Source organism: Hirundo rustica, chromosome 7 (assembly GCF_015227805.2).
Source record: "Hirundo rustica isolate bHirRus1 chromosome 7, bHirRus1.pri.v3, whole genome shotgun sequence".
NCBI classification, from domain to species: domain Eukaryota; kingdom Metazoa; phylum Chordata; class Aves; order Passeriformes; family Hirundinidae; genus Hirundo; species Hirundo rustica.
In genome coordinates, this window is record NC_053456.1 from 15,479,930 (window position 1) to 15,507,140 (window position 27,211).

General features: G+C 60.5%; 3 protein-coding genes across 3 annotated transcripts; 1 reads left to right on the forward strand and 2 right to left on the reverse strand.

Moving 5' to 3' along the window:
• Positions 1 to 1,240: 1,240 nt before the first annotated feature.
• Positions 1,241 to 2,597, forward strand: CDK5R2 (cyclin dependent kinase 5 regulatory subunit 2). The gene has a single exon (XM_040069651.2). It carries the CDS (start codon positions 1,241 to 1,243, stop codon positions 2,198 to 2,200), a length of 960 nt encoding a protein of 319 aa, XP_039925585.1. The 3' UTR covers positions 2,201 to 2,597.
• Positions 2,598 to 9,328: 6,731 nt separating this feature from the next.
• FEV (FEV transcription factor, ETS family member) lies at positions 9,329 to 14,512 on the reverse strand. The gene is made up of 3 exons (XM_040069796.2): positions 14,461 to 14,512; positions 13,421 to 13,495; positions 9,329 to 10,965 (listed from the first exon to the last, which is right to left on the reverse strand). Exons 1-3 carry the CDS (start codon positions 14,510 to 14,512, stop codon positions 10,454 to 10,456), a joined length of 639 nt encoding a protein of 212 aa, XP_039925730.1. The 3' UTR covers positions 9,329 to 10,453.
• Positions 14,513 to 18,555: 4,043 nt separating this feature from the next.
• Positions 18,556 to 21,622, reverse strand: CRYBA2 (crystallin beta A2). The gene is made up of 5 exons (XM_058421346.1): positions 21,599 to 21,622; positions 20,857 to 21,033; positions 20,303 to 20,444; positions 19,115 to 19,257; positions 18,556 to 18,805 (listed from the first exon to the last, which is right to left on the reverse strand). Exons 2-5 carry the CDS (start codon positions 21,015 to 21,017, stop codon positions 18,658 to 18,660), a joined length of 594 nt encoding a protein of 197 aa, XP_058277329.1. The 5' UTR covers positions 21,018 to 21,033; positions 21,599 to 21,622; the 3' UTR covers positions 18,556 to 18,657.
• Between the last annotated feature and the right edge of the window lie 5,589 nt (positions 21,623 to 27,211).

Consider the following 27,211-nt stretch of genomic DNA (forward strand, 5'->3'; position numbering starts at 1 on the left):
GGGAGCAGCCCCTGCATTTGGGACGTTTTGTTCTTAATGGATGCCTGGCACTCATCGTAGAAATCAGGGCTGCAGCTCAGGAGAAATACAAGGGGGATCTTCCTGCATGGAGCAGAGAGGCAGCAACATCTATGGCGTGCTCTGGTCCATAGAGGGAGAAGCAGCATCTGTGCTCCTGCACATGGCTGGTTTATCGAACACCATTTGCAATGATGCAGAAGTGCGGCATCTCTTCCCTCTTCTCTTTCCCAGTGGGTCTGGGAGCTTTGGGCAGCAGAGCTGGCTGGTCTTGCCTTGGGAAGATGGAGGTGGTCTTGTTCTGTTTCTCCAAGGACCCTGACTTTGTCCTGATGCTGGTGACTGTCAGCCTGGTGATAAATCTCCCTTCCACGGCTGAGCAGGAAGAGGCAGGGTGGGTGAAGGAGCCCACTCTTGCACAGCAAGTCATGGGAGAGCTCCCCCGTGGCCCCTTCTGACTCCCTGTGGAGCCATGCCCAGGGCTGGGTTGGTTCTCAGGAGAGATGAGGCTCGGCCACCAAGCCTAAACCTTTCATGTTGGCTACCGAGTCACAGCCAGCCTTGCCCCCACCCCAAGCCTTCTCCAGCTGCCCTCTGAACGCCTGTTCTTCTTGATCCTCATGCCTCCTCAGCCTCTCCTCTAGCGTTTTCAGAGGCTTTTCTTCCCCACCGTGTACCCCTAGCACCACTGGGCCAGGGAGCTCTGCTGGTCTGAGAAGGTTTATCCCTCCCTTTGTAGGTAAGAAAGCAGATAAGGACTCGGCAAGAACAGCCGAGTTCAGAAGCCCTCCCTAGACCCTTCCCGTGTCCCCTGGGCTCCCCCCACAAGCCCCCCGCACGAAGGGCCGGGGGGCAGTGACCGCATCGCAGGTCCCAGCCCGTCCGCCCCGGCTGGCGCACCGAAGGAGCTCCCGCCGGTGAAGGTCACTCCGGGGCGGCGGCAGCCGGGCACGACCGCGCCGCGCTCTCCCCCCATCACCGCCCACCGGCGAGGGGCGGGAGCACCGGGGCCCCGTGCGGCGGCGATTGGCCGTGGGCGGGGAGGCGGGGAGCGGCGGGGCCGCGGCTGGCTGCAGCGGCGGGCGCGGAGCCCAGAGCGGGCGCGGCGGAGCATCCTCGGGCACCGCGGCCCCGGCGCGGGCCGCCTCCCCCGCAGCTCCCGGCCTCGTATGGGCGGTGCCGGCGCCCCGGCCCCCGCACGCCCGTCCCGCTCGGCGTTAGCATGGGCACGGTGCTCTCCCTCTCCCCCGCCGCCTCCTCGGGCAAGGGCGGCGGCGGCGGCGGGGGGCTGCTGGCCGAGAAGGCGTCGGGAAGGGTGCCGGGCAAGGGCGAGAGCCGGCTGAAGCGCCCCGGCGTGCTCATCTCGGCGCTGACCTGGAAGCGGCTGGTGGCCGTCTCGGCCAAGAAGAAGAAGAGCACCAAGAAGGTGACGCCGAAGCCCGGCGGCGGGGCCCCGGGGGGGCCCCCGGGCCAGCCCGACCCGCTGGTGGTGCAGCGCAACCGCGAGAACTTGCGCAAGTCGGTGGCGGGGCCGGCCGACGGCGCCAAGCAGGGCCCGCTGGCCGTGCCGGTGCCCACGGTGCCCTCGGCGCCGCAGGAGCTGCACCCGGGCTCCGGCGGGGGAAAGCCGCCGCCGCCGCCGGCCGGCAGCCGCCCCCCGGGGTCCCCGCGCCGCGTGGTGGTGCAGGCGTCCACCGGCGAGCTGCTGCGCTGCTTGGGGGACTTCGTGTGCCGCCGCTGCTACCGCCTGAAGGAGCTGAGCCCCGGCGAGCTCATCTCATGGTTTCGCAGCGTGGACCGCTCGCTGCTGCTGCAGGGCTGGCAGGACCAGGGCTTCATCACCCCGGCCAACCTGGTGTTCGTCTACCTGCTGTGCCGGGAAGCGCTGCGGGGCGAAGACATCGGGAGCCAGGCCGAGCTGCAGGCCGCCTTCCTCACCTGCCTCTATCTCGCCTACTCCTACATGGGCAACGAGATCTCCTACCCGCTCAAGCCCTTCCTGGTGGAGGGAGACAAGGGGCGCTTCTGGGAGCGCTGCCTGGGCATCATCCAGCGCCTCAGCGCCAAGATGCTGCGAATCAACGCGGACCCGCACTACTTCACGCAACTCTTCCAGGACCTCAAGAGCGAGGGCGAGGGCGGAGACGGGTCCAAGCACTGGACGATCAGCCTGGACCGTTAGGGAGGTACCGGGCCCCCGGCGCCGGGGGCGGAAGGGGCCGCGCACCGAGGGGCGGGGGAGGCGAAGGACTGTCGGATTCCACCCCCTGCCCCCGCATCCTCCTCGCCTTCCCCCTTCCCCAGCCGTCAGCTCCACGGAGACGCTGCTTGGACCCTCCCCGCTCCGGATCCGGCTGCCCTCCTCCCCCGCCTCCGACCCCAGCTGGGGGCTGCGCTCCGGAACACCGAGGCGGCGGTGAAGACCGGGGAGGGGGTGTGCTGTCCCTCCCACCTTCGCCCAGCGGGGGAGGGGGATGCTGCGGAGGAGCGGAGGCTCCTGGATGCGTGTTCTCTAGAAAAAAGGGGTGAAAAAATGGATGTGGGGGCTGGGGGCAGGAGGGCTCGGGGGGGTATTTTGGGGTGTGGCGGGTGCCCCGGGAAGAGGCTGCATGTGAACGAATCCCCCGGCGCGGGCAGGGCCGCTCCGCACCTCCGCAGCGCTCCCGGTGCTGTCCGTGGTGCTGGAGCTGCCGCGCCTGAGCAGACAAAGGAGAGGATTGCGGGCAAGGCTGGGGGGGGAGGTTCTGTGTTGTGGGCGATGCCTTTCCCCCATCGCCCCCCGCCCACGTGTGGTACGTGACCCCCCCGCCCCAGCATGGGGGACTGTGCCCCGCACCCCGCGGGAGCCGCCCGCACACCCTTTGTTCGGGCCGCTGGGCGGGAGCCCACGCCCCTCCCCGCGGGTGAATCCCTCCGTGTGCCCCCCGAAACAGGGGGTGGTGCCTCCCCGCCTTGGCTTGCTGCGGGAAGAGGGGTCTGTGCCAGAGGAGGCCTAGGGTGCCCAAACGAAGGGGGCCTGCTATGGGAGGGGGGGGAGGTCTCCTCTCCTCTTGCTTTGCTTCACTGGAGAATAAAGAGGTGGCCTGGATGGGCCTGGTGGTGGCTCCTGGACTTGCTGGGCTATGGGGTGCAAGGGCAATTGGGCTATTACCCCAAGCGCCTGTTCATGACCCATTCCTCCACAAGAGGGATGAGGGCCCTGGATCCCAAAGGGGGTTTTACTCCTTAGTGTGAGCTGGGGGTCAAATTTTCACCCCTCTTTGTGCCCAAAGCCAGTCCTTGTCCACCTGAGTGTCTCTTGGACCCTTGTTAGCTCTCCTGGCCTCCTCCATTCCAGATGGAAATTTCTGATGCCTGTCTGCAACACTGAATTTAAACAGGATGCCACCGTTCATGTCACCTCCCTTTTTTTTTTAAATTTAGTTTTATTTTTCCTGAAGCTATGCCCTCCCTCGCCTCGTTCCATCCTACTTCTGCTCTGCAGGGCTGGTCTCCCTTTTCCTGGCACCAGCAGGCTGTGGGAGCTGTGCTGCTATCCCTGTTACCAACCCTGTGCTTCTGCAGCCCTCCAGGGAGATGGGTGGAGATTGGGAAAGCTTTGCCTTTTTTAAAACCGGTTGCTATGTTTCAGGGTACTGAATTTGCCAGGATTTCTTTAGCAGAAGCTGCTGCACATGCTCTCTGGATGGGGTCTGCATCCAGTGCTTCACAGCCCCTCTGAGCCAGGCATTCGGGCTCCCCTCCAGTGGGAAGAGCTGTGCTGGCTCTGCAGGTCATGGAGGGTAAGCTGGATTCTCTCTACCTTTGTGTGCATCAGCAGAGCTGCTAATTAGGCCCAATCTGGCTCATTCAGGCAAAGCTGTGCTGCCAGGAAGACAGCACAGATGTCCCTATGACGAGGGCTGACCTGGCAGGGTGCTGTGCAAGGCTTTTCCATGCCTGCGTGAACCCAACAAGACCAGTGCTGCTCCCATCCTCCCTCTCCTCATGGATGCTCTTGGCCGTGCCTTTAGGTTGACATTCATGTGACCTTGTGGTGAGCTGGCTGGGCCACAAGGCATTTGCAACCCACCCCAGCTTTGGCCATATCCACATCTTGTCATAAGAAATGTAAATTTGGCTTAAACTGGTGGAATTGGAGCCTTATAGCTCCTATGGGGCTGCTGGGAGAGCCCTGGCTCTCCCGTATCAGCGTTTTGCAGATGGGGAAACTGAGGCACGGTGAGATGAATACAGCAAGGTGGTCTGCTGCATCACAGGGCAACACCTGAGCCATTGGTACCGGCCATTTCCACCCTGAGCTGTGCTGTTTGTCCAGTGATCTCTATTCCCAGCTGCAGGGCTTCATGGAGTCCCCTCCCCAGAGCTGAACATTCTCCCAGCACTGGAGGATTTTCCCACCCTACAGATCCCCTTAGAGACACTCACAGGGTTATGCCAGCTTCAAGCCCCAGGCTTTTGAAATGCTTCCAGCTGCAGTGAGGCCATGTCCTTTCCCTCCTCCCTCGTGTTTCATTGATTAAGAGTCCTAGACCTCACTGGGGGATTTAGGAAGAGCTAATTGCAGACTGGTAATTGAAGACAGCTTGGAGTCTCTGGAAATGTCAAGGAATGAGACAGGAACTTAGATGCTCCCATGCATTTAAATATGCCAGAGCCTTATTGGAGGGAGGGAGACATGTCTGGTTTTCTCTTCCTCAGAGGACCTTGTAGAGCTGCTGGGGGCAGCAAGGTGGGGGGAGCACTAATCTTACCTTGTCTGGGAGCTTTCTGCTCCCCCCAAGGCAAAGGAGGAATGTGAGAGCACACAAGCAGGGCTGGGTAATGAGGATGAGAATCTCAGACAGGCTAGGGAGCTTAGCTGTTTTTTTCCCTTTTTAAAATTGCGATTTGACATGCCATACTCCTGTGCTGCTGGTTTGGACTCAAGACCCAGCTATTGGACAGCAGCAAGGGGAAGGACAGAGCTTGTCTCCAAACTTGTGATTCTTGCAGCCAGCAGTGTTCCCTGAGGAGCAGTGAGGGACTGAGACCCTCTCAGGAGGGGCTGGGCGGTCCCCTGTGCTGCCAGCCACAGGGCCCAGCAGTGTGAGGGGTTGCAGGGATGGGAGGAATTACATCGGGTTTGGGACTCAGAGGTATAGCAACAGAGTGAAATCAGTGATCAGTCACTGCAGGGATCCCGGTGAGGGGTCCCAGGATTTTCCTACTTTGACATTCCTCCACCAGCAATACATCTCCTTTCCCCACCTCACAGTGGGCGTCCCATCTGCTCCACATTGCAGCAGCAGAAGTGGGCACTGCAGCCCGCAGTGGGTTCAGCCCCTCCTGCCCCAAGGAGGTCTCTTCTCAGGCCAAAGCACCCTTACCTTCCTTCCCTAAGGTGCACGGGGCTCTTAGATGCACCCTTGGTGGCAGTGGATCCCAAGGATGCATAGTCACACTTGAAAAAAGGAATTTCTACCTGGAGTCATGGAAAAGCTCTATGGGACTTTCCTTGCCTGACTGCTCTGTCTGTGGAACAAACTCCATGGGCTAGCTGAGCTAGCAGAAGTGACAGGCAGCTGGAGCAGCTACTGTGTCAAGTCATGCCTCTTCCTGTCAGACAAAGAGCAGGGAAGCTGTGCTTTTGCTATTAAGAGTTGTCATCATCCCCCAGAATGACTTGGAGATGCTCCATGGGAGGAAAATATTCTGGGTGATGCCGACCCAGCACCTGCACGGCTGGTGAAGGACCTGCCTTGGCCCAGCTTTCTGGGCAAGCCTTTCCTCATTTACCTGCAAGGATGACGGAGAACATGTTCCTGGAGGCAGATGGGGGTGGGAGGTCTCTCTTCTGCCTCTGTGGGAGCTGCTCAAACACTGGCTCCCCTGCAGCTTGGGCTGTTGCTGCTCTGTTGAAATGGGGATGGTTTGTGGGTGCAGGTTTCTGGTTTCCTCCCTGCTCCACGGCACACATCTGCTAGTGAGGTGCCTTTGGGGGAGCACATTGGCAAAACGCCCCAGGGAGATGGCAGCAAATGGCAGAGAGAGTATGATGGGCCCCAGAGTAAACTGGCTGATGAGATGTCTCTACTCAGATAGGGGCGGGATGCTGCCACATTGTCTCATCTGATGGAAGACGCACCTGGGTTGGGTGGAAACCTTCCAGAGCTCTGCCTGTGCCTAGTGTTACCCACTGGTAGGTGTGAGCCTGAGGGAGGTGGGATAGAAACAGCTTGGCTCTCACTGTAGCCAAAGCACAGACTGTGGCCTTGCCTGGCTGATGTGTTTGGGAGTGAGGAGCACAGACAGCTCTGTGCCAGGAAGCTGGGGCAGATGAAGAAGGGGAACTGGCTACCTTGGAGACCTGCTGTGATGGTTAACCTTTCTGCCAAAGAGCCTGGCAAGGCAGAAGGCCAGGGCTGCATAGTCTGGGTCATTACCTCCAGCTCATTGAGAGCTGAGCATGGAGGTTTCCCTGTGCTGTGTCTCCTGCCTGTCTCACGGTTCCTTGTCACTTCTGAGGACTTATCTCCTTAGGGGGCAGCCAGGCAGAACCAAGCTGTGGCCCAGGGCAGATGTGGGGAGTCTGCCCCCGGGAGTGAGTGTTCCCTGGGCTGGAACAGGCACTGTTCCCTCATCAGAAGTCCTGCATTAGAGCATAATCTGGCATTAGCGCATTAATCCAGTCCTCCTGCTACTCAGCTCCTGCCCTCAGCAAAGGTCCACCCCAAGGTCTCAGTGCACAGCTGGGCAGCAGTGGCACCGGTGCACTCTCCCTGGCTGCCTCTGATGGGCAGCAGCTGGTGCAGCAGGGACAAGGTTTGGGTTCATGGTGGCAGTACAGCTCCAGCCCTCAGCACATCGCCAAGGAAGAAAGCATCTTCTGGAAACATCACCGTTGCTTCCTTGGAGAGACTTCACACGGGGTTTTGGAGCCTGACTGCCTGCACCTGCAGGCTCTGGCTGAGCCACACCAAGTCATGAAGCACTTTGCAGGGAGCCAGGCCAAAAGAAGGTGGTGTCTGGAGAGAGGATGTGAGTCAGCAGCTTGGGGGTAGGGGGTTGAGGAGCTAGTGCAGCTGGGATGAGGAGAGAAGGAAATAGGTGGGAATTGGGAGAGCTGGAGAGGCTGCAGGAGTGGGCAGGAGGGCAGACTGTGACCCCCAGGGCAGACGTGGCCTGTCTGTACTGCAAAGGCTCTTTCCAGCATGAGAGATGAAGAAAGTGGCAACATCACTTCACTAAAATAAGAAAGGCACTAATCCGTTCCCCCTCTGATCCATTATGAGGGGGCTGGAAGATTTTGGAGGAGTGATAGGGGTGCCCCTGTCAAGTGAGAGGACTGAGAGGAGTGGCCCTGTGGTCAGGGCAGCCCTCTTGCCAGCTGAGCAAAGCCAGATGCAAAGACACATTTGTGGGTTTTGGTGTTTTTTTAGTAAGGAAAAAAAAAAAAACAAAAACAAAAACAAAAACCCTCCTTCGTTTAATCACAGGGCAGCAGAAGAAGCTGCCAGGCCATGTGCTCTGCTCCCTCATCCTTCCCAGCACAGGCTGAAGCCCTTCGGGAGTGTATTCCCCATCTCACCCTACACCCTACGCCTTAGGGCACCTAAGGACACGCTGCAGGTAGGTTGGAGGCCCACGGGTGCGCTGAGTGCAGCTGCCAGCCACACAAAACAGGCTCCCCACCAGCAGGTGCACCCCTCTGCCAGAGACGGTGCTCCCCCACCTGCCCCCGGGCTGGGCACCCCTGCTCAGGGCCACCGATGATGATCCACGGGGAGCTGTGCTGGGCTCGGCCCCGCTTGCTCATTGGCAGGATTTTGCTGCAGTCTTCTCCGAGCCGGTGGTTTTGGTGACTGAAGAAAGCTCCAGAAAACAGCACTGCTGGTGGACTGGGTCAGACAGGGCTCTGGGGAGGGGGGAGGCTGGGTGGGGTGGAGGAGATACTCTACCAGCCCTCCGATAAGCTCAACATGGTCGTGAGGGGACGTGGCTCCCGGTGGGGCCTGGGGACGGGAGCATCCCGAGTTGCCATGGTGACACCGGCTGCATCCTCGCCGGATGCAGGCGAGAGCTTCGCTGGTGCAGCGCCGCACGGGTGTCCGGGCCAATCCCCCCCGTTCCTCCCCGGCTGCCGTCCCTGGGGAGCGCAGGGCTGGTGCCCGGCTCTTGGCGCTGCACCCTGGGGACAGAGCGGCGGCACTGTGCCAGCTGAGCTCGGAGCGGAGCTCGGAGCGGAGCGAACAACCCGCCAGCGGCGGCCTGTTGCGCTGGGTGTGCGCGGCTGTCCTCCCTCTCCCAAAAAAGGTCAGTCCCCCCTTTTCCCTAGCTTGTCCCGCCTCCAATCCGGCAGGGACCCGGGCTGCAAGGTCGGGAGTGAGGTGGGGGCCGGACTCACCTTGGCTTCCCCGGTGCAGACACTGGCAGAGGGACGGGAAGAGGGGGGAAGGGAGGAGCGACTAGTGACCCACATCCCTTAATCCGCGTCCTGCCCTGCGTCACGGAGTTACCTAAGCCCTGAAGCAGGCTCCCCCGGAGAGGGCACAGCCCGCTGCCCCGGCTCGGAGGGAGCTGCTTGTGGCCCTTTCCCCCATTTTGTCCTTGTAAGGTGAAACGTAGGGCCAGGGGCTGTCTCCAGCCTACCTTGGTTTTGGTTATGTGGGGGTCCCAACTCCTTTTCCCCCTCACCTCACCTCCTGCCGCCTCCGGAACCAGTGTGTGCAACCCTGCAGACAGGGATAGGCCCTGCAACTCCTTTCACTCTCACGGGCTCTCTGCTAGCAGCATCAGCCCCCCCCAGTTCACAGCCTGAGCCCTCCCCAGAGGACACGCTGACATCAGATCCCACTCCCTTAAGCTGATTAGGGCAGTAAGGATGCATTGGAGCAGATGCCACCAAGGCTCTGAGAGTGAGCAGACCCTGGAGGGATGCAGACGGGGCAGCGTGGAGCCCCAGATCTGGGAACTGCTGTGATCTGGGGCATAAGGGAGAGGAGGTGGGGGGTGACCACTCCTTCCATGGGCTGGGTAGTTGCATGGCTCCCTGTACACAGCCGGCTTGATCCCTGTTGCAAGCCTGGGAGCCCGAGAATGGCCTATGTGGCTTCCCTGGAGGGGTGTCTCAAGTAACCCCGAGGTTTCCAGCTCTGTCCTATCTCTTGGGGACTGTAAGAACCAGAGGTGATGCCTGGATAAAAGATGATGCAGACAATGGCCATATCCTTCCCACCCCAGCCCTGGAGGTGCTCTGGCTCAGATGGGAGAGGATTTGATGAGTGGTTCCCTCTCTCACCAGCTCGTTTCAGACAGGAGAGGACACAGGTCACAGCACCTCTCTGTTTTATTGAAGATCAATCCCACCCCCCAGCCAGTGCAGAGCTCAGCACTCCTAGCTCTTCTGCATCCACTGGGCCACAGTCCTGCTCCAGAGGATGTGGGCAGCTCCTTGAACCCAGGGGGAGAGACCCAGGGCTGCCCCTTGATGCCTGGGGCTCCCAGTCCTGCTGTCATCCCTTCCTCTGCTCCGCCACCCACGCTGCCTTGTCTCTGTGGAGGGTGTCCCACCAAGCCCTGCACGTGAGGGGCTAAAGCTGGAGTAAAACTGGAACATTATTCTTGGAAGTGATGAGCAGGACACAGGCTCATGTGCAGGGTGTCAGGGAGTGTCTGTCATGTGATCCTTGGACACTGGGGAGAGGGCAGAGTTGCAGAGACCAGACTGTGCTTCCTCCAGGCTCTGGCCTTGCCCTGAGGACTGGCACTGAGCCCCACACTTGTCCCTTGCACCTCCAACCCCAGAGCCCTACCCTGGGCACGAGTGAACCCATAGAAAGCATCTGCTCTCCAGACCAAGGCTTCTCCTGAGGTCTGAAGGAAGCTGCCTTCAGGCAGCAGGTGGAGGAGGGATGGAGGGAAGGAAGCCTTCAGAGACAAAGGTGAGGGGACCAAGTCGTAAAGAAAGGTTCCCTTTCCTTGTCCCTTCTCAGTGGGACCCTCATTCATGGGCACAGCTGCCCTGGGGCCCCAGCTCCTGACTCCTCCCTGCAGGGAATGGGGAGGGCAGGCACGGGGTGGAGGCAGAGCTAAGGACACTCATGGTGTGGGCAGCACATTGCAAAGGAAAGGTGGGGCAATGGCCCTGCCAGGAGAGGAGCCCGTGGTTTTTCCTTCCATTCACACCCTGCCTTAGGTATCCACATCTGTTCCCAGGCTCATGGACACTTCCTCATGTTAAATTTAGATGGCTTCCCTCTTCCAGCCACCCACATCAGAGAGCCAACCCAGCTATCCCGCAAGCACCCCCCAGCCCCCACACCACATCGAACCTAAAAGGGGCCAAGTGAGAGAAGGATACAATCCCATCCCCCATCCCTCCCCGCTGAGCTTCCCAAATCCACAGCCCCATGCTGCCAGGGACACGGAGCATCCGCTTGGCACAGCTGAGCCTCTAATGGTAATGGTTGTTCATGTTGTTGAGGTGGGAGGCTGCCATGGCACTGAACGAGGCTGAGGGCTGGAGACCATGCCCAGGGTAGAGGGATGGGCTGGAGCCAGGCCAGTAGGAGAAGCCAGCCGGTGCCACTCCCGAGGTCATGAGGTTGAGTTTGGAGATCCCCGAGAAGGGCAGTGGTGTCAGGTTGCCCTGAAATTTGTAGAGCGTGTGATCAGGGGTGGTTGGCTGGCACACCTGTGCCAGCCCGTGGAAGTCGAACTTGTAGGCGTAGCGCTTGCCGTGGACCTTGGTCATGATGTTCTTGTCGTAGTAGTAGCGCAGCGCCCGGCTCAGCTTGTCGTAATTCATGTTGGGTTTGCTCTTCCGCTCGCCCCAGCGCCGCGCCACCTCGTCGGGGTCGATCAGCTTGAACTCCCCGTTTGTGCCTTCCCAGGCGATGCAGTTCAGGTTGGCCCGGTCCGAAAGCAGCTCCAGCAGGAACTGCCACAGCTGGATCTGCCCGCTGCCTGCAAGGCCAGGGCCCAGAGAGGTTAAAACTCCCTCCCAGGGCACAAGGTGAGGGACTGGATGTGCCCCGCTCCCCCTGACCCACTGTGGTGTTACCCTCTCCCGCACCCAGGTTTTGGCTGCACCTCATTGCATCTTCCGTGCTTTAGAGACAGAAAAGACGGTAACAAGGTTATGTCCCATTTGCAACATCCCCACCCCATCCTACACCCCAGATGTGAGGAGAAGATGCCCTTGCACCTTGGGGTGGAGTAGGAGTGCTCAGAGGCCAACACATGTTGCAGTGGGTCTGGAGCCAGAGTCTCCCCATCAGTCCCACCCACATTCATGCACTGCCGAAGATGAATTCCTGCTTGTTTGCTTTTTTTGTGGGAGGATGTGGCCTTGTTCTTTTATTGGCAGCCCCAAGAAGGACATATCTTGGCAAAACGCAGATCTATCCCGACACAAAAATTCCCTACTGCCATGCCTGCTTGAAACTGGGCTGGTCTCACAGCACAGCCCCTGCTCTAGGGACGCTGCGCCCTGCACAGATGTCTCCATGGCCAGCTCAAGCCAGGGTGCAATAGTGATCTGAACCACACCACAGAGAGACACAGATAGGAGCAGGGGAGGGAGAGACAAGGATATAGCGTGAGCTACTGTGGCTTTGAATCAGGCATCAATGATGTCCCTTATTTCCAGAGGAAAAATGTCCTCCCTGAGCCATGGCCATTGTATCTGCAGCTTGCACTGAGGAGTACCCTTGGTGGGTGCCCATGGTGCCCCTGTGCCAGCCTGTGCTTATACTGGAGCCTGGCACACCTCGACATGCCCCTGGTGAGGCACAAGGACATGCTCCATCGAGTCCGGCCAGAGATCATGGAAGGAGAGGGAATCTGGACCTTTGGGCAAGGAGGAGTCCTACAGCTGGGATGCGGCCACCCTGCAGAGCAGTCCTGCACTCACCTAGACACCCCACTCTGCCTCCTCTGAGCAGCATCCTCTGCACATCCCTGCCCCTCATGCCAGTCCTTGCAGCACAGTCTCTTTCCAGTGCAGAGGATGTGCCTTTGCAGTTATCCCTGTGCTCTTCTACCATTATTTTGTCTAAAGGTGCTTAGATCCTATGCAGAGGTTTAGCACACATGTTCTCAGCAGCAAGAAGTCCTACAGCTCTGCTACATTTCTCACAAAAAGCCCCACCTTGTTCTGCTCAGTTTAGACCCATCTATTTTGTCTGGTGCTCCCTGTATCTTGCTGTAGAAGAAGCAGGGAACAGCCATTCTCTGTCCACCCCCATTCCACTGAAACCCACTCAGACATCCTGATCCAGGCAGCTGAGCCCAGGTCTTTCCAAAGTGTTGTATTTCCTGGTTCCCCATCCTGGGACCAAGGTGGGGGATCTCTCCTCCCCAGGGAGCATCTGCAGCCCTTGCCTCTTCTCTGCCACCACAGCCCCCACCCTGGCCCCCAGCTGTATCCCACCCGTGGGTGTTCCACCCCATGCAAGGAGGTCAGGGAGGCGTTGGGGGGTACATCTGGGTGGGGTGGTGGTGCTCAGTCCTGCCTGCTGCAGGGTGCCATGATAATGCACCCGAGAGCTCCCTGAGGAAATAGCCAGGCATCCAAAAAGATTTCTTTTCACTGCAGTGCATTGTTTAGAGTATGGCTGGGCAGAGTCTGCAGTGCAGAGGCAAAAGGGTTCCCCCAGTTCTATCTTTTCTCCCCCTCCCACCACTAAACTAGGGCTCCATTTCTCCTGCTCAGAGCACCCTGGTCCCTCCTGCCTCCTAGCAAACAGGCAAGCTACACGGCCCAAACACTACAGCGGTGGCCCCGCGACGCCCAGCGCTGCTGCAGTTCCGGGCAGGCTCCAGGCTGCTCCCTGGCCAGCACTGGCCGATGCCCGTGACCCTTGCGCGGGTTGTTCCACATGGATGGCTCCGGTTCTTGGGACCCATCCCTCGCCAGCCCTGTCCGAGCCGCGGCACTTCACTGCCAGTTCCCCCACGAATGATGTCTCAACTCTCCTCTTCCACTCGCAGGAACGGATCTCCCGAGCCCGGATTAGCCCGCCCCGTTCCCGGGATTGTTGGCAGCTCCCTCCCCGTCGGATGTCCCCGAGCTCCTGGGAGACCGGAGTTAGAACCCTGCACTCTCCCCGCTGCGGGGCTCGGGAGATGAGTACCCCGCTCCCTTCTGATGCCGGGGCACGGAAGCTTCCGACCCTCGGGGTTAGCCGCTGTCCCCGTGGGACTGGTGGCGGGACGCTCCCAGCCCGAGGCACTCGCAGCACAGGGAACGGGGGCTCCGCGGAGGCCGTGTCCTGCATGGGCAGTGCCCGGCAAAGGACGGGAAAGTCTCTCCGGTGGCTGCCGGGCGGGAGAGGATGCGAGTGCCCCGGGGGTCCCCGCTCCGTGCCGGCCGAGGAGAGCGGGGCCTGTCCAGGGGAAGGGGCAGCGGCGCTCTTACCTTTCTGCACGCCGGGGCTGAGAGACCCCCACGCCTGGCTCTTCCCGTCTTTGAACAAAGTTTCCCCGACTGGATCTGGGGGGAAAAGGGGGCGCGGGTGGGGTGGAGGGAGGGCTGGAGCCGGGCGGATCGGCGACCCCCCAGCGCCCACCCGCGGGCAGCGTCCCCGCAGCCCCCGGCCGCTCCCCCTCGCCTGCCCCGCCGCTGCGGCGAAGCCAGGAAACGCGTCCAGGAAAAAGGAAATCCGATTTCCGACCCAGCCGGGGAAGCTTTTAAATAGGAATAGAAGATCCCGTGGGCTGGGGTAAGGAGGAGAGAGGGAGTGAGGGAGAGAGCTGTGGGGCAGGGGGAGAGGGAGAGGGAGAGAGAGAGGGAGAGGGAGAGGAGGCGGGTGGGTGGCAGAACGGGTGACAGGAGCGGCGGGTGGAAGCAAGGATGTCTGTCGGCATTTGGGGAGTGGACCGCTGTGGAAAGGAGAGATAAATGGATAGATGGATAGAAGGAAGTGAAGAAGGACACGGGTGAATGGATGGAAGGACAGAAGAGACGATGGTGAGTGGGTAGATGGAGGAAAGAAAGTGTGAAAGATCGATGGATGGAAGAGCAGAGAGTGGATATGAGGATGAGAAAACGGGCTGATGGAAGGGACATTGGGTAGATGAAGGGGCTGGCTGGTAGCAGGGATGGAAAGGGGGATGCAGGGACAAGTGGGTGGGGTGGAAAGGTGGGTTGGAAGAAAAGAAGGGTGGATGAAGAGATAGAAGGACAGGGTGACGGTGGCTGGATGAAGGATGGGAAGATGAGTGTGCGGGTGTGGAAAGCCGTGAGGGCAGCTGAAAGGAGGAAGGAAAGGGATGGTTGAGGTGCTGGAAGGCAGGAAGACAGAATGGACAGAGGGAGAGGGGATAACAGGCTGGGCGCTGGAAGGAGATGGGGCAGAGGAGAGCCCCGGGGCCTCAGCGGGACAGGGCGGGTAGGGGCTGGGTGCTGTGCGGTGCACGGCGCTGCGGTGGGGCAGCGGCCGAGGGATCCGCCCGTACCTGGCAGGTACATGTTGAGCAGCAGTGGCACCGCTCCGGTGCCGTGTCTCATGGCAGCTGTGGGGGCGGCCCGCGGGCTGCATGTTTTAATATTCCTGCCCCTATTATTATTATTATTATTCCACTTTATCAGGGAGCAGCTGATGGCGAATAAATGGCAGCGGGACGGGCAGGGGACGGGCAGGGGCCGGGGGAGGCGGGGGAGGGGGGAGTTTCCAGGCAACTCGCAGGGGCTGGGGCCCCGGCTCCAGCAATTTCCTCCGCTGTAATTAAAGCGGGTGCTGCCCCCCCCCTCCCTCCCCCCGCTATCGGGCCCGCATCAGACTTTAATCACGGCCGCGGGTTTCTATGGAGAGCGGTTCGGGCCGCTTCCTGCCTCTTCCGCCTCCTTAACTCTTCGCAAACACGGCGCTGACATCCCAGCTGGGAGCGGGCTCGGACACTGCCTGGAGACTGCCCGGGCCCGGCCTCCCACCAGCATCTCGCTTCCCGACGCCCCGATCGGCCAGCATCTTCTCGGGCGCGGGCATCTCCCTGCACGGCACCGGCATCGACACTGCCCCCCGGGTGCCCGGCTCCCCGAGCCGCCGTGCTGCTGGCCGCGGGGGTCCGTGCCTGCCCCTTCCCCAGCTCCAGCATCAGCAGCACAGTCCTGGGGTCTCCTTGAACTTCACAGAGCCTGGGGTGGGCCAGGCGAGTCCCCACCAGGTCCCTCCACCTCCAGGACAATGGACGTGGTGTTCCTTTGCAGTGCCCAGAGTTTTGGGGTGGGTAAGTGCATCTCCAGCAGTTGGTGGCACCAGGTCATACCACAGCTCTGCCACCTCCTTGGCTCCTCTGTGCCCTTCTGCAGAGTCCCTGCCCGGGGGATAGTTAGGCCTGTGACCATCCCACAGCACCCAGCCCTGTCCCAACCTGTTGCACATCTTTATTACGCTCTGTGGAAGATGGGTAACCCCCAACACCCACACAACCAGCATGGCCCCATCTTCGTCTCCTTGTCTTGGGCTGCGCTGTGTACATTCGTTTGATGGGAGGACATTTTGTGGAGAAACTTACAATGCAGAAAGGTGATACCAGCTCCAAAAAGACACATCTGGCCAAGTTTTTCCCTGTCACCCCTGGCTCCAGCTACTATAGGCACTCGTGGGGTGCTGTTAGAGTCTCTGTCCCCCAGGTCAGGAGTGGACCCTCCAGAGGATCCCGCAGCTTGAGGCAGCCAGGCAGTGTGCCAGCAGCTCTCACCGGTTCCTCTCCATGGGTCCAACACCGTACAGCCAGGCTCACAACTTCTCCTGCAGTGTTTCATTGACTGGCAGAAGGATGAGTCCTGATGCTGGATTTAGCTGCCTTTCTGGGAAGTGATCATTGCAAGATACGAATCCAATGGAAATCGGGATACGGCCATGCCAGACTCACTGTTGTTATCCATACTGCAGCCCAAGGGGAGCAATGCTCAATCGGGGTGGCACAGGCCAACAGAGCTGATGTCTCCTCTTGGCAGGGAGCGTCCGAAAGGGGTCCCTTGGTTACTGAGCTCCACCTCTGCCCCAAGTGCTCCACCTCTGCTGTTCATCTTCATCACGGACAAAGAGCAGATGCTGGCAAGGGGAGACATGAGCAGAGACCATGGTATGCCCCCAGCCATTCCCCACCAATCCGGTTTGGATGTTACAGCCCTTAAAAAGTTTCTCTTCCCCCAGCTTGTCCCCTGAGCTCCCCTGAACCCCAGTGGGGTGTCCAGCTCTCTATGGCCCAGCAGCCCTGGCTGCTCCCTGCATCTCTCTCCACCCCAGCCCCCCAAAGTGCAGCTCTCACAGCAGTGGCTCCGCAGCCTCCCAGACTTGCTTTCGCTGCCTGAGTCACTGAAACAAACCTCAGGCAACGGAAAACAAGCCCCGGAGACAGCGGGGTGAGGTGGGCAGTGTGCCAGACCCACCAATCCATCCTCTTCTGGCAGCCTGGGTGACCATGATACCCCTCCAGCAAACCTGCATGGGGAGGGCATGGGGGGGGGTCTGGACTGGCAGACATTGCATCAGCCCGGAGTGGGGAGGGCACAGGAGTGCAGTAGGGATCAGGCTGAGAAATAGGTTTACGGCTGCAGGAGATGGAGAGGGGGGTGCTTTGGAGGGCACGGGGATGGAGGCGCCTGAGTCTCTGGGAAAGCCCATGAGTGGGGGGCTTAAAGTGGGATGTGAGGGGACTGGGGTCTTTGAGTGACCTGGGGTCAGAGGTGTGCAGAAGGTCAGGGAGGGTCAGATCCTAAGAGCTGACCAGCCCTATGTCCATGTGGAACTTTGGGGACCCGAGTGATATGTCCCCAAGTTCATGGGGGAGCTGGGACATGGGGGGAGCTGGGGCAGACCCAGAGGAAGAGGAAGACAGGGTGTTTGAGAAATCCAGGAAACAGGGACCCGCATCCGTGGGAGAACAAGGGACTGGGCTGTGGGTCTGAGGGGGATCTAGGAGATCAGGTTTCAGGTCTGTGGGGCAACTGGGGACAGAGCCTGGACATGTGGAACACCCAGCTGGAAGCAGCTGCAGGTCCCTCCGGCTGCAAAAGGCAGTCTGCCCCCGCCCTCCCCCTCCCAGAGCTCTCCTCCCACCCCCGGTGGAGCAATAAGGACCCCAGACTTTGCAATGACCCCCACAGCCCACCCCTACCCCCCATGACAGCCCTATGTGCAGGTGCCCGGGAAAGCTTCACCTGTGAGCCAGCGTTGTGGAGCGGAGCCGAGCTGACGTGGCCCTGGGCTGGCTGCACCCGGCCAGGTGTGCCGGAATGTGTTTGTGCTGGGGGAGAGGCCGTGGGGCCGTGCTGGGGAGGGGCCAGTGGGGACACAGAGGAGACGGGGGAGGGCTGGGGGCACTCTGCAGCCGGGATGCCATGAGGGATGGGGGATACACAGGTGCTGGGTGTTCTGCACAGTAATACTGGGGCTGGAGGGAAGAGAGGGCATGCAGGGATACTGTGTGCTCACTTGAGTGCAGTCACACACACACACCAGGGCTGTGGTCTCTTCACACTGCTGTGGGGTGTGCACAGACTGACGCCCAACCCAGTCTCCCAGCACCTTTCTGAGACACTCCTTGTGCTTTTAACAGGGTGGGCATCAGGGAACCCGGGCATCTGAGGGACTCAGAACTGTTCCACCATGCATCCATGTCCTGGGTGTGGGGAGCACCTCGGGACGGAAAGCCTGTGCCCCTGGAGGCCTTTGGAGTGCCAGAGCAGGATAGAAGACAAGGAAGAGGAAAGGAGGACAAAGCAATGTCCTGGGTGCAAGGGAGAACCTCGGGATGGGTAGCCTGCACCCCAGGAGGCTTGAGGGCGCTGGAGCCAGATGGAAGAGGAGGAGGAGGCTGGGAAAGGGTGCTGGAGGAGGAGGAGGAGGCTGGGTGTGGCTGCCGGTGTCCCGGAGCCGGATACTGGCACGGATATGCTGTCGTGGCAAGACTGGGGGAGGACACACACGCACACCTGCGAGCATCAAGCCAACCCCCTACCACCTGTGGAACACTGCCCTCAGACCTCCTTTCCCTGAGCCCTGCACAACCCACGTCCCCCCAAGCCCCTCTGTGCCACTGCCCCCAAACCTGACACAGCTGTGGCTGCCCCATTTGTTGTCAGTGTCCTGTCCCGTCTCAGATGACCCCTATGTTCTTCCTCTTTCCCAGGCCCATAGCAGGCAGGGACCCCCTCTTCTCTTCCAGAGGAGTGCAGAGGAAGAGCCCCGTGAGTTCACAGACTTCGTATCAATCAATTTCCCTGGCATTGATCCTGAGAGGAGAGCCCAGGGCACTACCCTGCTGGATGCCTCTTCCCAGAGCATAACATGGGAATGTGCCCTGGGATGCCCCCTCCCACCTCCAGCCCTTTCTTTGCCCAGTAAGTTCCCATTTTCCTAGCCAGAACATCACAGCAGTGGAACTGTCCTTGGACAAGAGGTGGGGTGCAGAGAGCTCAGCCAAGGATGGAGCTGGCCATGAGCCCAAAACTGCCTGGGGAAAGGAAAACCTCACCTTTCACCCCACAGAGGGTCCTCCCAGCATGGCAGCCCCCTGAGGAGCAGAGCAGAGGCAGGAGCACTATTTTTTTTTTTTTTTTTTTTGACAAATGCCTTTATTTGCTACTGGATAGAGGTCTATTGCACAGCAGCCTGGAGGCTGCAGGGCACACAGCCCTGCCCCTGTTCAGTGCTGGACACGGCGGATGGATTGGATCTGGTTGGTGTGGGCCTGGCTGCTGTATTCATTGTACTTCTTGAACTCGCCGTTCTGTCTGTCCCGCTCCAGCACGTACTGGTAGCCCCTGTATCCTGGGTACTGGTACGCCACCCACCTGCAGGCAGACCCTTGGCTCAGAGCCCCAAGCCAAATCATCCCATCCCATCCCATCCCATCCCATCCCATCCCATCCCATCCCATCCCATCCCATCCCATCCCATCCCATCCCATCCCTCTACTTGTCTTGGGCAGAGAGGGACAGAAAATACCCAACAGCTTGTATTTTCAAGGAAAAGGTAACAGGAAGGCATCTCTTTTTAGAGGGGATGCCCCTTCCACAACCTGGGGTTTGTGCGGGAGGGAAGTGCTTGCTGAATCTCTGCTCTTGGCACCCCTCAGCCCCCGCCCCACTGGCTGCACTCACGCTCCAGCGTTCACTTTGATGGATGCCACCTCCTTGTTGCCCCAGCCCATGGCCTGCAGCGAGGGATAGTCGTCACTCAGCTCAAACTTGTGACCCTGGAAGTTCTCAGCCTCGTAGAGGATGACTTTGCTGTCATTGTGGTTCTATGGAGAGAGAGAGAGATGGAAGTCAGCTGGAATGGGTTGGCTTGCCCAGGGATAGGGGATGTGGCATCAGTGTGACACACACCAAGGCACTTTGAGAGGCCTGAGATCGTGACCGGCTTTGGTGCAATCATGGGGATGCCCTTCACCCTGGCACACTCTCACTGGGACACCCCAGAACTGCCCCAAGGATGCTGCTCTCATGTCCCTGTGGTCCCAGTACACAGCTGTCAGTGAGAACTGGTGGCTACAACCTCTGTGACTGCACCCACACAGACTGCTGTCCTTAGAATCATCACACTCCCCAAGGCGGCAGGAGGGTTCAGGGCGAGGCAGGATACTGAGAGATGTCCCCTTAGCTCTGCGGGGCTTTTCTGGGTGCTGGACACGGAGGGGTTAATGCCTGGGACACTGAGTGATGCAGCACTGTCCCCCGTGCCCAGCCCCCACATGCATCTATCTGCACTGAGGAGCAGTCCTGCCAGTAAGGAGTGATCTTATCGCATCCCCTTTATTAAAGCCTGAACATATCTGCCTGGTGATTATTAAAAGTTGGGGGGGGACCCCCCTCTCGGAGGCGCAGACGTGCCGCTGCTGCGAGCACCAGCGTCTCTGCAGATGGAGCGATAGAGCCGCGTCTGCCTGGGCACGCCTCAGGTACCCTGGGTGGGAGGCGGCCAGACGCCGAGCCCCGAGCATCCCTGCGGTCCCGCCAGCTCCTCTCTGCTCATCCCACCCCTGGGAATCGGGGCTGGGGGACAAGGACCTGGGACTCCAGTCTGGGAGGTGGCTCTCCAAAGCACAAAGCAGAAGGAACTGGGATTGTGGTTTAGGCTAAATTTTAGACCTAGAAAGCACCCCAGGATCTTTGCAAGGAGGTGCAGCTACTCATCCATTCGCGTGTACGTCTGTGTGCACCTCACCCCCCCATCCCAGGCCCGTGTAAGTCATTCTCCAGCCTGTCCCTCATCGCCTCCGTGCTGGGCTGCCTGGAGGAGGCTCTGCCTGCCCTAAGCCCTCCCTCTGCGGTGTCCCAGTAACTCACTGCGCATTTGACAGGCCGGAAGGAGAGGAGGTGCTCGGTCCGGTAGCCACTGTTCCCGCTCCAGGCCTCCCACCGGGGATAGTCACCCTTCTCCAGGATAAACTGCTGTCCCTGGTACTCAGGGTACTCGAAGCCTACCCAGCTGGAGGGAAGAGGAGGAAAACCCTCAGGGACGTGTGACACAGTCCTCAGCATCAGTCAGGGGTCAGCTTCCCCTTCCTGGGCAAGGGACAGAGACATCCTGGCAGGTTATGGGTCTGTCACAGATGTTGGGGTCCCTGCTAGCAGCAAATGTCCCTTTTGAAAGCAGGACCCCTCTCCTCAGAGCCACATCATCACCTCTAACCTGTGCCTTGGTTTAGTAGGGTCTGCCGGATTAACAGATGGGAAAACACTAGGAGCACAAGCAGGGAGGCCGCATGATGAGGCTGTGTCATAGCTGAGGAAGAACTTGGGTGTCCTGGCTCCCTGGCAGCTCCCAACAGTCTCCCGGGAACAGTGGGTTTGCTGAAGCGGGGTGTGCCAAGGGGCCGCGGGGCTGGCGGGGCACTTACGGGCCAGACTCCACCTTGATGGAGCGGATCTTGCGGAAGCCGCGCTCCATGATGCTGGGGCACTCCATGAGGAATTCGCAGCGCTTGCCCTGGAAGTTCTCCTCCTCCCACACCGTGATCTTGTACTGACCCAAGGTGTCCATGGTTTCACTGCTGGTCATACGGGTCACTCGGCTGCTGGCAGAGCCCCACGTATCACCCCAGGGCAGGTGCCCACCATCAGCCCCCAGCCGCCCCGCCGCCTGCCGCTGAGCCTGGGATGCCGGCGGTGCTGCCCTCGCACATCCCATGCTGCCGGCCCCTTGCCCTCCCAGGCTGGCGTGGGGGCATTTCCCACTCCCTTTCCTTTGGCGCTGCGGGATCTCTGTCCAGTGAACCCCAAGTTGCGGGGGGAATTTGCAATGCCCCATCTCTCCACGTGATGTACCCAGGACTGCCCGAGCTTTTCTTCTCCCAGGCTCCCCGCGATGGCTGCAGGAGTTGTCTGGGCGCAGCGGCACTGTACCCACTGCTGGGAGGCGGCGGTGACCCCAGCTCAGACGCGGGTGCAAGTGTAGCCCCGGGGCAGAGCAGCCCGGCTCTTCCACCCCTCCAGCCAGGGTCCCTCCTGCCCGCACAGGGCAGCCCCGCTGTGCCACGCAGCACCCCAGGGCGAGCGCTGGGCGCGGGGCTTGGTGTGGGGGCGAAGGGAGCGGGGCAGCGCCTGTGCGGCGGGGTCCTGGGGCTCACAGCTGGTACTTACTTGGTCGGAGGGCAGGGCACAGAGGCGAAGGTGGCGGTGCCGGTGCCGGCTCTTCCCCTGGCCCTTTATAGGCGGGCTCCGAAGTGCCGATGGTGCAGGCGGTCAGGGCGCTGTGTCAGCAGGCAGGGGATGGGGGGGACGGGCGGCTCACCCACCCCAGACTCCGGCTGTCCATTCCACTTAGGCAGTGTGGCGAGAGCGGCCCCCCCGCGCCCAGCGAGGCTGACAATGAAAGTGCTGGGCTGTGTTTGCGCAGGGGCTCAGGGCACAATGGGCAAAGGACCTGACGCGCCGCTTTCCTTTTTGCCCCCGGACAATGTCCCCGCTTGGCCCAGGGATTAGGGACCCAGCCTTTCCCAGGGCACCCGCAGCCTTTGCCAGGGTTGAGGCTTGTGGGAAGGAGGTGCCAGGGTGAAGGGGGGATTTACCATCTGCGAGCTGAGGGGCACCGATGTCCTCACGCCGGAACACAGGGCTTCTCTGGGGCTGCTTCTGCCCCTCCACGCGGGACTCCGCCACCACGGGCTCCTTTTGCAGCCGGGCCCTGCAGGGGGTCCTGCCTTGGCTGCAGACTGGGTGCTGATGGACCCCAGTTACAGTGCCTGTAATGCCCTGAGCATTTCCCCTGTCTTGACAAAGAGCTCCCTGTGCTCCCGTTCACCTCCCACTCGGGCAAGGGACGCTGTGCACAGCGGGAGGGGACCAGCTTTGGGACAGAGCTGTGTCCTTCACCTGGACAGCAGGACCAGCCCTGCCCGGAACTGCACCAAGCTATCCCCAGTGTCTCCTACCAGGACCGGGGATGGAGGAGGCCAACACAGGCTGGAAAGGAGGAAGAGTGCCCTGATGAGCTGTGAAATCCTGGGTGTCTAGGCAGCTGTGCTCCTTGCAGCATCCCTGTGTAGGCTGTGCTGAGGCCGAGCACTCCCCACCTTCAGCTGGGCAGGTGCCACGCTGGCCACTGGGCAAGGGCTGGAGCATAGCACCTCAAACCTTCCCAGGAAAACGTCAGCCCTTCTGGGGGTCCTGGGCATGGGGTCAGCATCACAAAGAGACCCGGACACTGTTGGTTGCGGAGAACACAGTGTGGGCAGCTGGGGATGGTATTAGTACACCTGGCATCAACAAGAATCGGGGACTGAGGGGTGACAGCAAGGACGGGCTGCGGGCAGGACTCGGGGGTGCTCTTCGTGTTCTCCCCCCTGCTCGAGGCTCTGAGGCTCGGTGCGAGTCCGCGCTGATGCCTGCGGGCCCCAGCAGAGGGTGCAGCCTGGCAGCGGTTGGAGCAGGCTCCAGCCCAGGGACATTAGCGGCCCGTGGCCGAGGACAGGCGCTGCGGGCGCGACCCTCAGCTTGCGCTGCCTGAAGTGCTCATAGCAGGGAGTGGGGGAGACCCTCTTGGAGATGTCTGGGGAAGTAGAAGGTTGAGGGAAGGATGGGGATGCTCCCTGGAGAGGGAAGAGCACCCTGCTGCAGCCCGGTGGCCTGAGGACATCTCTCAAAATTCTGGGAGACAGGTCTGGCAGCATTTTGGAAAGCCATCACCTTGGAGAAGGTGAGGCAAGAGCAGAGCTAGTGCACTGCAGGGTCTCCCCACGGTGCTGCCACCCCTTGCCTGGGCTGTGTGAACAGAGCTGTGGGACACTGGTTAGTTTGGGGTGCTTGAGGCATGAGGGCAGCTGGGGACCCTGTGGGGTGTATTACAGAGCCCCAGGGGAGTGTGGGGTATATTACAGAGCCCCAGGATGTGAGGCACCACAGAATACACAGGATGCTGCAAGCTGTTATAGGATGTGCACGTGGAGTGTGTGGGGTACCGTATGGTGTGCTACAGGATCTGTGGGGCACCGGTGGTGTGCCATCTCCAGGAGGTCTCTGTCACCAGCCAGCATTGCCCTGGCTAGGTGACCCGAGCCCCCAGCCGCACCTGCCCAGCTGCGGACAGGGGCAGAGGAGGCTGGTGCGGGGGCAGGCAGTGACTCTGCTCAAGGGCAGCTGCTGACACCGGCTGTGGGAGCTGGTTAGCACTCACCCAGGGCCTCCTGCATAGGCTAATTTAATAAGGGCCCCTCGTAGCTCCCGGCTCAGCTTGTTCCCTGCACTAGCAAAACAGATCATGTTTCTCAGTGCCACTGGGCACAGCAGCAGCCGGCGGCCCGGGGGCACGGTGGGAGAACAGGGTCAGCCGTGGGCAAGCCCAGACCATGCCAGCCATGGGGCTGTACCCCGTGCCTTGTGCAGGCACTGGTCCCGGGACGGTGCACAGCTCGGGGAGCCCAGCAGGCTGAAAGGCAGCCACAAGAGAGGTCAGGCAGGTGCTGCCCAGGAATCCCGGTGCTGAGGCCATGTCTGTGGCAATACACAATCGTACCCATTAATGCTATGAATATCTGGGCCAGCTGGCCGAGGCAGCACGGCTGTGTACGGCCCTCCTGGCTGACACCACGGGCTGAACCCTGGTCACACCCTGCAAGGACCTCTAGCTCCTCTCTCCTTCTCCGCAGCCCTGCTGGGGGCTGGACCGCCACTCCAGGGGGCTGGAGGTCTGGGGGCTGGGCCGAACAGGAGCAGATGGAGCTGGTGCCGGCCCCTGTTTGTCTTTCTCCCAGTTGCCTGGTGCTCTGTTTATTCTGGGGATGGCTTCCTGCTGTTAGGGCCAAAACAGGTGGCTTTTATTTGCAGGGTCTGGCTAATTAGATCAGGGGTGGTGTGTCATTGCACCCACTGCTCCCTTTTTCCTCCCGTTTCTCCCCCAGCCTCATTTCTGTGGGAAATCATCCTCCTTGACAAGGATGCAAACATCCTCCTTCTCTCTCACCTATGCTTCAGGGCTGCTCTGAACACGCCCACACCAGGATTGGTTAATCCCAGCCAAAACCCCTGTTTCCCCCTGCTGGATCCCTTGATCCCAGAGCCAAGAGGGTTGCTGGGATCCCCAGTGCCACTTGTCCCCTCCAGAAGTTTTGCTGGCCACATGAGCCATATGTGTACAGGCACACACCTGCCACAGAAGCCTCCTCACACGGGCGCTGCCTTGCACAAGGAGCCCTGGCACACGCCAGCTGCACGTGTCCCCTGCGCACCCAGCCATCCCATCCCTGCAGCCAGGAGCTCCTGGGATCTGAGAGCCTGGCAGATGTTGCTGGGATTAGCTCCCACGCAGGCGGACATGCACACCGTGGGCTGCCAGCTGTTCTGTGCTCCCAGGCACTGCATTCCCCCAAGGCTGGGCTTGCCACGTGCCAGATGCAGCTCCTGCTGCCCCCAGGGCAGGATGAGTCCAGAGGGTGAGTGGGAGAGGAGCCCATCCTGGACCAAGGTGTTGGCTGGCCTCAAGGTACTGTCACCAATAGCCAGGGAAGGGCAGGGATGCAGAGGACGTCACAGCAAGTGGGACACAATGCAAGGGGTACCCACGTGTTCTTACAAGCTGGGACTTGCAAACAGCTGGCAGAGAGGGTCCTCCATGCAGCAGCTCTCCTCCCAGCCTCAGATTTCCACAAGCACCTTAGCCAGCCACCAGCATCCCCACAGGAGCCTGCTCTCCAGACCTGCCCACCTGCTGGCCCCACTGGCAGCGTGGCACCCCAGGCATGCCACTCACCCCCTCCTTGTGGGGCTATGGCTGCCCCCTCTGCCCTGTGGCACCCGCAGCTCTGGAGGTGCACCTGCAACAACCCACCAAGACAAGGATACTCCCAGGGACACAGGCTCGCCCTGTGCCACCCATTCACGATCTGACTCTGGCTGCCCCAGCATGGGGGTGTGCTCAGTCCCCAACTCTGCTGCCCTTGCTCAATCCCCACGAACTGCCAGGGGAGCTGTGGCCTCACCTGCCTGCTCCCCACTGTTCCCATGGGGACTAATCCCACCTGAAGGTCAGGGAGGCTCCGCCAGCTGCTCACCTCCTGCCTGTGGATTACAGCCTGGGTGTGAGCAGGTGGCAAAGGCTGCCTCCCCAGGCTGGCCCAGCCCTGGCAGGGAACTGACGGCAGCGCAAAACCAAGCCAGACTGCTCCAAAAGGCAAGCGAGGGTGGCATGTCCCATTCAGCCTGAGGTGTCCCCTCTGTCACACCCTACCCAGTTGGGGGTGCCAGGCACTGGGGCAGAGGAGCAACTATCTGGTCCTCTGGTCCAGATCCTGACCTGAAAGGGAGACCACTGGTGCCAGCCACAGGTGACCTCAGCCTGGCACCTCCAGGGCACCTCTTTAGTGTCTTGGAGAAGCTTGCTGGTCCCCAGAGAGTCCCCAGTTCAGACCAGTCCCAGGGTGTGATGATGGAGACGGGAGCATGTCCCAGCCCACACCCAGCCTGTCCTGGAAGCAGCTGCTGGTGCACATCCTTCAGTACACTGTAACACATTTGGAGGGATACCACGGGGTGAGCACAACTTCTCAGACGCCAGATTTACCTGTAGCAAACTAGGGTGTCGACATGGAGGTGCAGAGTGTAAGATTAGGACTGGCAGCCCCTGGCAGCCTCAAGCCAGGGGATACCAGCTCAGCTGGCACCTGGCCAAGGTGCCACTCCCCTCCAGTGCTCCTCTACCGCCCTGTTGGCCACATCTGTAGTGGCGGTCGCCCCAAGCCTGGGTGATGCTCCTGCAGGAGGCAGATGAAAAGGTTGGCAGTGGCGGGTGCTCTCCTCCAGCAGCTCCGGGGATCAGCACAGGCGGGGGCTGAGCCAGGCGCTGCCCAAGAACAGAACATCCTGCCTCAGGGCTCCCAAAGCCGGCAATAGCTGGGCCAGAAGCAGCAGCCCTGGCAACCTGCTCAGTGTCCATCCCCTGGGCAGGCTGCCCACGCACTTCCCAGAGCCACTGGCTGGGAAGAGAGGAGCCCCATCGCTCACTCCTTCCCTGGAGGCCCCGTGGGAGGATGGGGCTGATATGCTCCAAGATGAAGGACTAGTATAAGCTCTGGGTTTTCCCGCTCTGCATCCTGAATCCTTCATCAGGACTGTCCCTCATCCCTTTCTCTCGTGGGGGTTCAAAGACATTTTTGGGGGGCAATTGTAAAACATGTCCTCTCATCCCAGTGGTCTGTTGGTGCAGGGGGGAGGATGCCAGGCTGCACCTGTGCTATCCCTGATACCCCCCACAGCCAGGAATGGGTTGGGGTGTGCAGAACTGCCTGTAGTTTCACCACAGCAGAATGCAGATCTATGCCTGGGACCCATCTCTTCCCTCCACCCTGTCTGACAGAGGGTGATAAACTTGTCCCAGAGTCCGGGCAGACTGAAGACTGCCTCTTACTGTCTTCATCTGGGGGTGTTGTGTGGGATGAACTCATTGCCTGGTGACAGAATCTGAAGCTACAGCCTGGCAAGGGGAGTGTAGGAACAGAGCGAGGGTGGTCCCTATACTCCCTGCCCCAGGTCTGGCTGTGCCAGGAGCAGGATGAAGCAGCACCCTGGCCTCCAGCATTAGCTCATCTCCAGTGGAACAAGCTGCCTGTCTCCTTGTGCAAACTCGTGAGTACTCACAGTGGTGCTGGGACAGACTGACTTTCGGGGCAGGGAGCTCCTGCTCTGCCTGGGCACCTCTTCCAGGCTCAGCAGAGATGTGCCAAACAGGCCGCGTGGGGCCAGCTGAAGTCCAGGGACGCTCAC